The sequence below is a fragment of the Ipomoea nil genome, unplaced genomic scaffold (genome assembly GCF_001879475.1).
Source record: "Ipomoea nil cultivar Tokyo-kokei standard unplaced genomic scaffold, Asagao_1.1 scaffold2338, whole genome shotgun sequence".
NCBI classification, from domain to species: Eukaryota; Viridiplantae; Streptophyta; class Magnoliopsida; order Solanales; family Convolvulaceae; genus Ipomoea; species Ipomoea nil.
The window spans coordinates 1,632,948-1,647,699 of record NW_017618766.1 but is presented as its reverse complement, the minus strand read 5'-3'; the positions used below and the strand labels follow the sequence as shown (position 1 = coordinate 1,647,699).

General features: G+C 37.1%; 1 protein-coding gene across 2 annotated transcripts in view; it reads left to right on the top strand.

Moving 5' to 3' along the window:
* The first annotated feature begins 8,080 nt into the window (after positions 1 to 8,080).
* Positions 8,081 to 14,752, top strand: part of LOC109151951 (putative disease resistance protein At1g50180) — a 40,461-nt gene continuing 33,789 nt past the window's right edge. Inside the window, exons 1-2 of one of the 2 annotated variants that reach the window (XM_019299540.1) lie at positions 8,081 to 8,841; positions 10,512 to 10,604. In XM_019299540.1, coding sequence (XP_019155085.1) covers positions 8,128 to 8,841; positions 10,512 to 10,595 — 798 coding nt within the window. In that variant the 5' untranslated portion in view covers positions 8,081 to 8,127 and the 3' untranslated portion in view covers positions 10,596 to 10,604. Of the gene's footprint in view, positions 8,842 to 10,511; positions 10,742 to 14,752 lie in introns of those variants that run through there. The other variant, XM_019299539.1, reaches the window with a different exon arrangement.

Sequence of the window (14,752 nt, the reverse complement as noted above, 5' to 3'; positions counted from 1 at the left end):
GCCAATTTTCTAAAAGAAGTACGCACTTTGAAAAATAAACGAAATAACGGAGTTGAGGAAATGAAAGTGCATGAGAATGTCCCTATGGCTAGTCAAGGCAATCTTCCTGAAAAGTGTAAAGATCCAGGTATGTTTACGATTCCGTGCATGATAAGTGGTGTGAAACTTGAAAATGCTATGTTAGATTTAGGAGCTTCTATTAATGTGATGCCATATTCTGTTTATAATTCGTTAAATCTTGGACCCCTGAGTAAATCTAGTATAGTAATTTAATTGGCTGATGGATCTACTACATTTCCTAGGGGTATGATTGAGGATTTGATTGTTGATGTTAACAACTTGGTTTTTCCAGCTGATTTTTATGTGCTTGATATGGAAAATAATAATCATATTTTGTTAGGAAGACCATTTTTAAAAACTGCAAAAACAAAAATTGATATTCATAGTGGTATGCTTACTATGGAGTCTAATGGTAAACTTGTGACTTTTAGTATATATGATACCATGAAATCTCCTAGTGATGATAATTTTGCAATTTTTGTTGATTCTTTGAAGTTTGTTACATTTGATGAAATTGCTTCTAATGAAAATAAAGAAGAAAAAAATAATAAATCATCTTTGAGTCCTAATCTGCATGAAGGGGCTATTTTTTTTGAATAATCATAATCATCGAAGGTACTCAAAAAGGCGATGGAAATTTAAAGAAATATCATAAGTCGAGCCAACGACGATAAACAAAGGCGCTGCTTGGGAGGCAACCTAAGGTGTGTTTGTTCCATTTTTATTTTATTTTATTTTATTTTATTCCCTATTCTCATTCAATAACCCTTTTTCTGCATGTTTTTATTCAACATTGGGGACAATGTTGATAATAAGTGTGGGGGAGGAGATTTAGTTTTATTATTTGTTTAGTTAATTTAGTTTTATTGTTTGTTTGCTTATGGCAAACAAATTTTTATTATTATTTGTTTTCTTATTTCATAATTTTCAAAAAATATTTTATTAATATTTTATGCAAAATAAGTATTATTTTGAAAAATAATATTTTTTTCTTTCTTGGAATGCATAACATGATTGAATAAATAGTTTGGCAAGTTGTGATTAGTTTGTTAGCATCTCTTGTTTGATATGTAGTGGCTATATTAAGTAAGCAATAAACCTGTGAGTGTTTTGAGCCACTGACTGACACTTCGGTCTTATTTTCTTTCTTTTGTGTGATTTCTTCCATAATTTTGTTTCTCTAGAACTTGCCTTGATTCTCTTTTAAAGCTAATTAGACCATGCATGATTCAAATGTGATTAAGGCCATTATTTGACTTTGAGCCTCACTAGCCAAATAACCGGTTTGTCCTATGATTTATTTCCCTTTGTTAACCACTTTGAGCTTTATGGCCATTCCTTTCTTTATTTTGGACAACATTACAAGCCTTTTATATCTAAAATAATGCCTTCACCCAGCTGAATAACTAGTGGAGCAAATTTTGGATTATTTTTATAATCTACGTGAGGTTGGGAAGGATAAGTGTGGGGAGATCACTTACTCTTATTAATATGATTGAGAGTGAGGTGAGTTGTATCTTCGTTGCCAATATGTCGTTGGTCTTCTATGAAAAAAAAAAAAAAAAAAGAAAAGAGGAAGCAGTTCACGATTAAAAAAAAAAAAAAAAAAAAGCATGAAAAATTGAAAAAAATGAAATGGAAAAATGAAGAATATACGTTTGAAAAAGAAGAATATTGCTGAAAATTTATGAGAAAATGAAAAAGAATCAGCAATTGATTTTGAGTTGAAGTTACTTCTAAATAAATGAAGTAAGGGGAAATTCTGGTAATACTGAGGAAGCATTCTGTACCTCAATGGGATGTGTTTTTTGATTGGAAATTGAGGGTATTGGATTACTTGTATTTATTTGTTCCTCTAGTTTGAAGCTTTTGTTTAAGCTAATTTCCTAAAAATTCCCTACCTTAACCCTAGCCCCATTACAACCTGTGAAAAGTCCTTATGATTTGTGTCATGCATGACTCTTGTAGTGGTGATTGAGAAGATATGCAAGCCTATGGTAGAGCAATTTTATAGGAATGAACTTGAGTGAAATTTATACCCATCAAACACTTGAGTGATGAGTGACATTCCTGTGAGGGCTTACTTATTTAGTTTTCTCCATTTTCAAACAGGGTGCTAACTTATTAATTGCAGGGTGCTTCAGATTGTTGTTCATGATATGTTATGAGTTTTGGGAATTTCATTTATATTTACTTCGCAAATAATATTTTGCTTGGGGACAAGCAAACGTTTTAGTGTGGGGGAATTTGATAGGCATATTTTACACTCATATTTTAGGTACATCTTTATAATAATTTTGCATTAATTATTTACTATTATATATTAATTATTTCATTTTAGAATTTAATATATAATATATAATATATAGAATATATATTACGTACTATCTAAAATATATATATATATTTATTTATTTATTTATGAGTTAATACCCAAAATTGTCCTCGACTATAGTGGTTTTTCTCAATTTCGTCCTAAACGACTTTGGTGACCTAATATCGTCCCAGACTTTTGTGTTTCGCTCAATTTAGTCCCAGACTTTTGTGTTTTTGCTCAATTTAGTCCCTCATTTGTTATTCTGTCTATTTGGTGTTAAATAAATAGACAATTCAGTAATTTTAATATTGGCATCTCTTTACTCATAGTCATGTGAACTGCGAAATCCCTTTTTTTTTACGAATTACTCCCAGAATTACTCCTAAAACTACGAATATAAAATTTGATTTGCAGGTCCGGGAGTAATTCTGGGTGTAATTCGTACAAGAAAGAGGAATTTCGCACTTCACAAGTTGAAAGTAAAGAGAGATCAATATTGACATTACTGAATTGTCCCTTTATTTAACACCAATTTGACGGAATAATAAATGGAGGACTAAATTGAGCGAAACACAAAAGTCTGGGACGATATTAGGTCACCAAAGTCGTTTAGGACGAAATTGAGAAAAACCACTATAGTCGAGGACGATTTTGGGTATTAACTCATTTATTTATTATGTACTAGTTTACAGTTTATACATATATATGCGTTATATATATTTTTTAGTATTTATATATTTATTATTTTTGTATTAGTTTATTCCACTCCCTAATTTCTTAGCATGCAACAAAATATTGAACCTTATATTTTATTTGCTTGTACATGGCGTGTGGCAAAGAGGAGTCGTCAACATTGTGCGAAGATTGCGGCAAGACTGAGCAAGATCCATTCGTACGGCGCAAAAATAGGAATGAATTGAATGGTAGAATTCTATTTTGAGAATACTATAAATAGAATAAGCATTCTATTGTAAAATGTTCATTCTTCCCCTCTCGAATATTCTTTAAGGTTGTTATCAATGCCCATTCGCGGCTAATTTCTTGTTTGGTTTAGTGAATTGAAGCCCCGGAGTTCATTACGCTGTAAGGTTATTTATTTATTTTTATTATATATTTTTTTATGCATTTGAGTATTAAATATTCTTCTAAGTTATTTGAAATAATTGTGTCATTTAATTGCTAGGGAGGCCTACTAGTTATTTATTTGATATAATTATTTGCTATATTAGATAATGTTGTGCTACAAATTACTCTAATATTCAGTAGCAACTGGGTTAATTATTGACGGCTTAGTGATAATTGGACTCGGGTAGAATATTTTCCTAAATTAAATGCAACCGCTTGTGCTTGTGTTATTTAGTTTGTCGGTTTTCCTAGTTCCTATTGCTACTATTAAATTAAATCTTTAGCGCTTGTCTTAGGTTATTTAGTAGTTAGGGGTAATTAAACCGCGTGTGCTTTAGTTACCTACAACTAAGGGAAAACGGAAATGAAATAATTTCACGACAAATATTCAATTGCATATTAATTTCTTTATTAATCAATGATCAGTGTTAAATTCCGGTGGTGGATCTTTACTTACCAAGGTTTTCTACTATAAGTGTTTCAATATATTACTTTCATTGCTTTATTCGTTCAGTTAAATTGCTTGTTTATTTAAGTTCTCTTTTATTTTATCTTTATTCTCGATATATTCCAAACCCCCCTTCCTTTAATTTAAACACATACATTAAACTAGTTGCTCCTCGTGGGATCGATCCTTACTCCCGCTACTACGTTTGTAAGATTTTAATTTGGGAGCCTACGACAGCTCACCAACGGGGCAGGGTGCTGCGGGGCCGTGTCAGAGCTATATGCGCTGACCCTCATGTATGGGCATGCGATTGGTCCTGTGGCGCCAACATAGTGTGCTATGTGTTGAGATGAGAAGGATTGATGTTATGACTGTTATGGAAACGTGACCATAGGACTCTTGCTAGTAAACTATACATGCTTAGTCGTGATTGTTGGTTGTGCTCATCTATAACTGTGCCCTATGTTGAGAACTGTATATGCTTGATTATGACCGTTGATTGTGTGTACCCCTATTTGTCGAGTCGGTTCCCTGATTTGAAAGCTAGAGTCTCTTAGGATATATCTTCATGTTTCAAAATGACATTTCGTATATTTGTGTATATATCTATATGTATTGTATTTCAACGCGTTGGAGTGGGTTACCAGCATCTCTTGCTGAACATATATATTTGGCTTTCAGGCACAGAAGAGTAAGCATGGGAGCGCGCTAGAACCTCGGAGCATAGAAGTAGATAGTTTCCTTTTGGCCTGCGTGCCATGTTATGCATTCTCTTTATTAAGGATATTAACTAGTTAGCCTGTGCACCTGAGTTCTCCAAGCTCAGGTGTGGCATAGCACCCCGTACTCTTTGTATTGTGTTTTGGGATTTAATGAGATTCTACCTTTATTACATAAGCTTCAAAATTTTTAAAATTTCGGGGTGTTACAGTTGGTATCAGAGCCTAAGTTTGACCCTAGGATAAGACTCTTAAGACCGGACTTTAGGAGATTAGGCTGGAACTCTAGGTATTTAGGAACATAGGAACCAGGAATCTTAAGATGCGTGGTGAGATTGTGAAACCTACACATAACCCCCTCACTTTATTTCCTCCCTTATCTGAAGAAAACTTCCTCCGCTTATCACGTCAAGAAAAGGGCACCAAGCCCCAATTTAATGTTCTCATAAACATTGACCTAGGAAGATGACAGCATGACACCCAACCAAAGACAATCAAGGACTCCAGAACCCGCCGCACACGACCCCCTAACCCATACACTACAATTTTGGATGGATGCTTGGCTTTACCCAAAGCCCCTGTATGAGAAGCTGCGAGGAACTTTTGGGCTTCCAGAACTCTACACAAATGTGGATGAATACTGGGATCCAGTCAGAGGGTGGAAATGGGAGAAACTGCGGCAATCTCTTCCTAATGAAGGCTTGGAACGCCTCGCCGGGTTTTGCCTAGCAGAGCCCAACGCCGAGGACGACTGGGGCTGGGGTCCAGACATACGGGGACGTTTTACGGTGAGATGAGCGTATAGCTTGGTGATTCCACCCGCAGACAGGGAGGTAGACAAAGGCTGGGGACTCATTTGGGCGCTAAAAGTGCCGGCTAAAATTTCGATGTTCCTATCGCTTGTCAAACACAAGAAAATTATGACTAATTATGAGCGCACTAAGAGACACCTTACTTCTAATGAATTCTAGTAATGGTATTTGGCTCAAAGGTTTTTTATACAAAATTGGAAGATGTCCGATAGATGTAGCGGAAGCCTGGGGCGTTTTGCAGGGTTTGCGGATGGCGAAAGACTATGGTGCCAGGCGCATTGTTCTGGAATGCGACTCGAAATCTTTGGTAGAGGCCTTACGACAGGGTGATGGCGGTAGCCACCATATAAACAACATTGTGAGGTTTTGCATTAGGGAAGCAGAGGTTTTCACAGACTTGCGATTTGTTCATATTTACAGAGAGAAAAATCGCCTGGCGGATAAACTGGCGGCCATGGCTTTTTTTTACAGCAGGGGGTTCTTAATTTTCTTGAAGCTCCGCCGCGGGAGCTTGAGGATATTCTTGCCCTTGATAGGATAGGATCCTCATCGACCAGACGGGTCTGTCGACAATGAGTTGCTGTTGTTCTTTAGATGTGTTGGGTTTCCCCCTCCTCTCTGATTCAAAAAAATAAAAATAAAACTGTCACTGCGTTATTTAGGTGTCTACTTTTGTCACAATGGACGCAATATTGTTCAATTCTTATAGTCATATTTGATATAGTGAGCATTTATCCCCACTAAATAAACAAAGAAATCAATCATAGTGATAATTTGCTTTTTCACAAAATTTCTATTTCATTTCTCTTCAAATATTTTATGTGAACCAAATGTACCGCAACAGTTGAAGAATTGAGCAATGATGAACATATAGTTTTGTGACTAAAACTATTCCAACGACTATCAAAATGATATCACTCCTAATTTTGCTCACCTAACAATTAAAATACTTGGTGAGCTTCCATTTTATACTCCTAATTTTTACTTTCACAAATTTTTGATATAGACACTTTTCTATGGACTGACGTGATAAAAATAACCAATTCTTATTTATCACATCAAGAAGTAGAAGTAAAAGAAGTAAAATTTAAAAATATTTATAGTAGAACTCACTCAGATCAATAATTTCGCCTGTAATAAGTTGTCTTTTAAGATATCATTCCTGATTCCGCTCACTTAATAATTTGGCCAGTAAGTTGACTCTTAATTTAGTATAGGCACCCAAGTTGCTTAACAGTTTTATTGAGTTGTGTGATTGCATTTAAAAAAAAAAATGTAAAATTCGAGCATATGTGGGCATGTGGCGATGAGATGCCTTCTAGCTCTATACTAATGGCCCTTCAATCATACAACCTTAATTACTCAGAAACATACAGAGAGGGTGAGGGAAAAACATACAAATATAAGAGAAATGGTAAATAGTTAATTCATGACATGCAAAAAATATTTTTCTTAAAATTGATCTGCATTCTTTTGGAATTGCTACAAAGGTTAAAGCGTTGGTTTATATTAAAAAAATAAAATAAAAAATCAAACACCTTATGCTTAGATGACACCTCTGTGGATCCTCTTGAGGCATAAGGGTAGGCTGCAATAGATAGAGAAAGTATAGTTGTGGGATCTTAACTCTTTGGACTGCAATAGATAGAGAAAGTATAGAATATATACTATCTTGTAATATAGTCAATGGTATTAAAAAAATTTTAAAAATGTAATAAAATATCAAAGAAAATAAATAAATAATATATTAATTAATTACTTAATTAGTCTCCTCTATATATTATTAAAATAATTGATGGAATAATGCATAAGCATATGTAAGAGTGAGATAATTTTAGAAAATCCTGAATAAATTTATAATTTAGTAGTTTTATAAATCGGAACCAACCTGATGGAGACGCGTGCTAGGCTGCTAGCTCCATGTGGGAATTCATCGAATTCAACCTTTGACTGCTCCATCTTAACGCCCTTCAATCATATTTTAATCTAGTTTGACTCCTCTTCTACCAAATAATATTGTACTCCGTCTGAAGCAAATAAAGAGAGAGAGAGAGATATGGCTTGTGTTCCTCTAACTTCTCTGATGAATACAATCCAGTTTGAGTTCTTACAACCCTGCAGAGCACCTGTGATTCTTGATGAAGATACAGCACATATGGTTAGTTCTCTCCACCATAATCTCGGTTTCTTGCTCACCTTTCTCAACGACTTAGTGAAGAAACCAGGGATAGATGAAGCTGTAATCAAAGATTTGGAAGCCAAAATCAGAGAATTGGCCTTTTTAGCAGAAGGTGAAGTTGAATCAAATCTGGCAAAGATATATATGGAGGCGGCAGATAAAAAGATGACACTCTTTCAGAACCTACAACAAGTACTAGGTGAAGATTCAGAGATGATACTCTTTCAGAACCTACGACAAGTATCTGAAAAAACTCAAAACTTCGTCAACGGAATTAACAGAGAAAACAATGATTCTGCCCTCAAAAATTTGCCAAAGGTATCACGACAGTCTTTTCTTACCGTATTATATTACATTTCATAATTTACAACTCTTCTTCAATGGGTACATGCCCTTCCGTTAGATATTGAACTGGTTCAGACCACAAGAGCGGATCTTCACAGCGGTTCTCAAAGATTGAGGACAGAATGGTTGGGCATACAAGTGAATTAAATACAATAATTAATCAGCTCATTGGTCGCCCATGGAAAGTCATTTCCATTCTCGGGATGGGCGGGATTGGTAAAACTACTTTAACCAAAAGAGTTTACGAAGATCCACAAGTCATATCCCACTTTGACCTTCGTGCATGGGCTACTGTCTCTCAAGAAGTTAACCTGAGACAAATTCTCTGCAACCTTCTTTGGTCCATTGAGAGAGGAACGAATACTGACGGAAGCACAGATGATCTAGCACACAAACTACGACAGCGTTTGATGGGTCGTCAAAGGTATCTGATTGTGGTGGATGACGTATGGGAAACCGGTGTTTGGGATCATCTCACAAGATGTTTTCCTAAAAGTCAGGGAAGTGCAGTATTGGTGACCTCTCGGCTAAAAGAGATTGCAGACTACACTAAATCAGGTGCCAGCAATCTTATTCACAACTTGCATTATCTTGATTCTAAAGAAAGTTGGGATCTATTTTGCAGTCACATTATCTTGAAACAGCCCTTGCACTCTAAGTTCAACACAATTGGAAGGAATATTGTTGGCAAGTGTGGGGGGCTTCCCCTGGCAATTGTTGTAGCTGCTGGACTTGTATCCCAAATCAGCAAAGTTGAAGAATTGGAAAATATTGTGGAAGAAATGAGCTATCGTTTTAGTACAGATATTGGTGAACAATGTTCAAGAATTCTTATTGTAAGTTACAATCATTTACCTCAGCATTTGAAAGCTTGCTTTTTATATTTAGGAGTTTTCTCAGCAGGTAGTGAAATTCCTGTTAAAAAGCTTGTTAGGTTATGGATTGCCGAGGGGTTTGTGAAGAAGTCAGTGAGGGATAAGGAATTGGAAGAAGTGGGTGTTGGATATTTACATGATCTTATAAGTAGAAGTCTAGTCCGAATTGATAAGCTTAAATGTGATGGCCAAATCAAGACATGTAGGATGCATGATCTCTTGCGTGGACTTTGTGTACGACAAGCCACAAATGAAAAACTTTTGTATGTTAAAGACAATAATAGTCTTGGTATGTGCACCGACAGTAGTCGTCGTTTCAAAAAACCCCATGGTGCTTCTTGTTGGCTATGTTTTAGACCTGAGCCTTTTGATATGTGCAGCAGTTCCAAAAAAAACTGTGATACTTGTCGTTGGCTAAGTTTTAGATCATCAAATTTAAAGTCTGATGAGCATTTTGATTGTTGCAACAGTAAAGCCCGCTCCATTTTGTGTTTGCAAAAAGATGAAATAATGCCAATGGTCATAATGCCAATGGTTAATGATCCAAAGCCTCTAAACTTCAGCTTGTTAATAGTTCTAGATTTGACTTCTCCTTTGTACAATAAGGCAGTCAATCTGTCCGACCTAGATCATCTATCCGCTATAGTTCTTCTAAGATACCTAGCTTTTGAGATGGATAGGTCTCTTGGCTCCGAGGGTCTCAAGAATATACTGCCTAAAAATAAAAAATTGCAAACACTTATGGTTTCACATAGTGCCCCTCATCACTGGCAAGTGCATTTTTCTCATTTGCCATCCACAATTTGGGGATCACCACAATTAAGGCATCTTGAGTTTAGAAGAAACATCTTTAAATTGGAGCCTCCAGGCACAGTGAAAGAGGACTTGCAAGTTTGGTATTGGTTGAGCATATTTAATTGCACTGGAGAAGTTATTTCTAGAATTCCCAACGTAAAAACGTTAGGGATTTTTTGTGAAGATAGAGTGATTCCTGATGATGGTGTGTCTTTCTATGGTGCTATCAGCTTGAAAAATCTATGTTATTTGAATGATCTTGAGGTTTTAACTATTGAAGCTGAGTTTCCCATTCCTAAGCGCATGTCCCTTCCAAGTATAGATGCACTTCCCGATAACCTTAGGAAGTTGAATCTACGCAAGACTTATCTGCCATGGAAGGATAATATAGCAACAATTGCCTTGTTGCCTAGACTAGAGGTTCTCAAACTAAAAATGGATGCTTTCTATGGGCCGGAGTGGGAACCAACTGAAGGGGGATTTCGTCGATTAAAGTTTTTACAACTTGAAAACGCACAACTCGAGATTTGGACTGCCTTTGATGATGAGTTCCCTATGCTTGAGCGCCTAGTCCTCAAGTACTGTGACAGATTGAAACAGATCCCAAGTTCTTTCTCAACCATTAGTTCTCTCCAATCAATTGACTTTGAAAGGTGTAAGCCTGCGCTTTTGACGTGTGCCAAAAATATCCAAGAAGAACGGCTCACTTATGGATATGATAGTTTTGCTATTGTTGACCGCACTCCTCAGTTCCATCTCTTTTTGCACTTTTCTCAACTCTAATCATTTCCTCATTTTTTTTATTGATTTTGTATTATGTGTGTTGATGAATGCAGTACACTTTTGAGCAAAGTATGAGCAATAATTATTACGCACCAGTGGTTGAAGCCCAGAAGCCACCGGCATGCTGTATCTGTTGATTGAATGCAGTAAGTACACTCATGAGCAACTTAAATATGTTATTGGTATGCACGTTGAGAGGTTACTCAATAAGCAGCAGCTTTTTGTTTCTTTGTTCCCAATATATACTATTTCAATTGAGAGAAGACCAAGCATTTTCCTTTATTCACAATTCATGGAACTGTTTTCATATTTATTATACTTTGAATATTCCAACTTTTATCATATTATTATGTGTCTGTTATTAGGACTAGTATTAGGATTCTTGTATTTGAGTCATAGTATGACTTCCTATTCTAGTCTCCATGTGATTCCTCTTGTATATATATTCCCCTTACATGTTCATTGTAATTATGGTTCATAATATACAGTTTCATACAGTTCTCATCTGGTATTAGTTAAACTAGGGTTTTTTCCTTTATTCCAATGGCTGACGGGTCTGTTAATTCCTCTGAACGGACCGTTTCCGATGTCGCTATCACATCTTCCGCTAGCCATACGGTTTCTTCGCTTCTACTGCGCATCGCTTTGTCAGTATTATCCTTACTCCCAAAAATTATCTGTTTCGGAGAACTCAAGTCGTCCCATTTCTGGACGGACACGGTCTTATGTCGTATGTTGATGGTTCGTACTTGAGGCCGGCACCATTTCTTTCTGTCGTTGATGGCGCCCCGCCGACTCCCAATCCCGAACATGCCACGTGGTTTCGGCATGATCGGCCTCTTATGTCGATGTTGATTTCATCTCTCAGTGAAGAAGTCTTGCACCTCACCGTTGGACGTCGTACGTCACGGGAAGTTTGGGAGTGCATTGAAAAGTCTTTGGCCTATGTGTCTCGCGCCCGCTCTCTAAATCTCCTTAGTCAACTCCAGTCTCTAGGCCAGGGAGATTCCACGGTTGCTGATTATATTGCTCGTGCCCGTGTTATTTTGGAAGATCTTGCTTTTGAAGGTAGGCCGGTTGGGTTAGACGAGATGAATCTGTATGTGTTTCGGGGTTTACGGCCGGAATTTCAAAACCTCACCGCATCTCTCTCGGTTCGTGGTACCATAACCCTAGGTGAGTTGGCCGATTTTCTTGGCACCTACGAGTTTATTCACGGTGGCACTCCTGGTAGACCACCGTAATGTAAAAATTTGTGAAGATGAGTGCACAAAAAAAGAGGAGGAATGTTTGAGTGAAAAAGAAGAAAAGAATAAAAAAATAGTGAAAATGAGAATGAAGAATTGTGTTTTGATCTTCGTGAAAAAAAAAAAAGAAAGATGGAGAGGACATTGAGAACACAATAACCTTTGTTTTAAGTTCTTTGCAGGATCATGAACGTTGTTCAAGATTTGAGAATAGGTTGGAAAGGTTGACAAATGGAGATCCAAAGCGTGCATTTGTGGAGATGTTGTGCTAGTTAAAGAAAGTTCGGGATCACTCATTTTCCTTGATGAAGCTACACAATTCATGCGGTGGGAAATTTACACATTTCCATTTGACCGAGGAAAGTTTTGATTCGAGGACGAATCATCTCAAAGAGTGAGGGAATGTTAGGAACTAAGGCATGTGCTTGATAAATTACTTACAATTGCATTTGGAGGCCTTAAACAATGCCAATAAAACACCAACAACAAATAAATGCCAAAACAATTTACCATGCTGAATTGGAATAACACGTTGGCCTAAAAAAACAAATGGAAAACCCCTTTGAAGTGGTCAAAATTCATGGCTGCCAAGAGGGGAAGATACAACATGTTGATTCCATGTCATGGAGACAAAATAGAGCACATTTTTTTTTTTTTTTTTGTGGCTGAAAATTCAAGATTTGTTTGGTATTTGTTTATAGCCTAATAGTTAGTAATCCCCTTTTTAGGCTAAATATAAGGAAGTGGGGTGACCATGTCCTCCACACCTCTTTCCTTTCATGTATTTTCTGATTTATAGCTAGCTTATAAATAGCATATTGTAGGAACTTGTAGGGAGATAGATTATGAAGTTAAATGAATTAAAGAAATGTTAAGGCATTCTTTATTGTCTCTCATGTGATTTGAGAGGTGTTCTTTTAGGCTCATCAAGATAATACCAATCTTGTGGTGTCATTCATTCCTTATCACCTAAGACCAAGATGTGATGGAAATATCCTTATTAAAAACACCAAAAATGATCCCTTAACCAGCCCTACATCAGCCAAATATCATCTCCTGCACCCCAAACCTTAGTTCTTGTTGCTACTATTTTTGTGAGGAAAAGATCGGACCAACTTTGGATTCATTAGAGTATTGATTCTCGAATTCATCCCCGGGGGATCCGCATCATCAGCCCACTCATTCATTGGGCTAACCCCTCAACGTTGGACATTGGGCAGTCTGCCCATCAACTTTCGAGGCCGACACCAAGAGTCTAACCGAGGAGGTCAGTCCACTCATTCGTTGGTCTGACCACTCAGCGTTGGGCATTGGGCAGTTGGCCCACCTAGCATTGAGGCTGACACCGAGAGTCTACGCAAATTATGCTGTGCAACCGAATGCACCTTGCAAGGTGCATACGGTTGCAAAACGGTGCCGTTTTGGTTAAAAAAACGCGCGTTCTACTTAAAGAAGAAATCAGGTTCGATTCCCGGCAATAGCATTTTTATATATCCAGAAATTCATAACTATATATCCAGAAATTCATAACTATATATCCACAGTGAATGAATGAAGTAAAAATCCAAAATGAATGAATGAATGAAGTAAAAATCCATAATGAATGAATGAATGAAGTAAAAATCCACAATGAATGAACTAAATATCCACAATGATTGAACTAAATATCCACAATGAATGAAATAAATATCCATAAATTCATAACTATATATCCATAAATTCATAACTATATATCCACAGTGAATGAATGAAGTAAATATCTACAATGAATGAACTAAATATCCACAATGAATGAACTAAATATCCATAAATTCATAACTATATATCCACAAATTTATAACTATATATCCAGAAATTCATAACTATATATCCACAATAATGCTATTGCCGAGAATCGAACTTGATTTTTTTTTTTTTTTAAGTGGGACGCGCGTTTTTAGTCAAAACGACGTCGTTTTGCATCGTATGCACCATGCGTATGGTACATTCGGTTGCACAACATAACTGTTGGAGAGTCTAACCGAGGAGGTCGGCCCACTCACTCGCTGGGCCCCCCACTCAGCGTTGGAGATCGAGCGGTCGGGCCATCTGCGGATGAATTGAAGTCATTATAATAATGCAAGACATCAAGAGTTATAAAGTTCATTTATTAAAGGAGAACGACGGGCGTACAGAGAAGCAAGTAAAATAAAATGAATAATAATTAATTCGGGTTTGAAAGCCGTAACACGCGGTGCAACAGGTTGCTTGTAGACCTGGAGAAAGATTGAGATCAACAGGTGGCCCCTGTTGGGTGTGATGCTCAGAAGATCTAATCTCGTCCTCTTATTGATTATACATGAATGGATACATGTACGGAGACGGAACTGCGTCGATCGTGACTTGTAGTGTCGGCCCCCACAGACGATGCCAAAATGATAGTACTAATACACATGATCAATAAGACGACCTAACTCTAAGTCCGACAGGATAGCAGTCGGGAAGCTCTCAGTGGTCTTCTTTCTTTCTGCCCAAAAGTCCCCCATGCTACTGTGACTACCTCTATTTATAGGCACGAAGGAGGGACAAAATCCAGGTTGTCGGCATGATGACCACGTTGCACATACGTGTCTTTAGTTAAGAACGGTTCTTCTGGCATCCGCTGTTTTCAACACGTGGATTGGCATAAAACGAATATGCACAGGCGAACAAGAGAACTCAGTCAGACACAAGCGGTCGGTCGGTCGGTCAAACAAAGCCGATCGGGAGAAGGCCAACGGTTCGGGATAGGACGGACTAGTGATAAGCTACGCGGAATATCGGTCGGTAGTTGGAAAACCATGCGGCGGTCGGGCATATATCCTATCAATCCCCTTACAAGCCATTAAATAGGTTTAAAATCTGAAATTTCATTTAAGTGTCTCATCCACGTACTTTGAAACGCACGTTGCGAGCTGCGTCGAACTTTCTAGAATTTTTGCCTAAAATGAAAGTTGTAGCCCTTGAAAAGCTCGAACCATATCCACTTGAATCACCTCATTTGGGCACTCCTAGCTCAAGATATGATC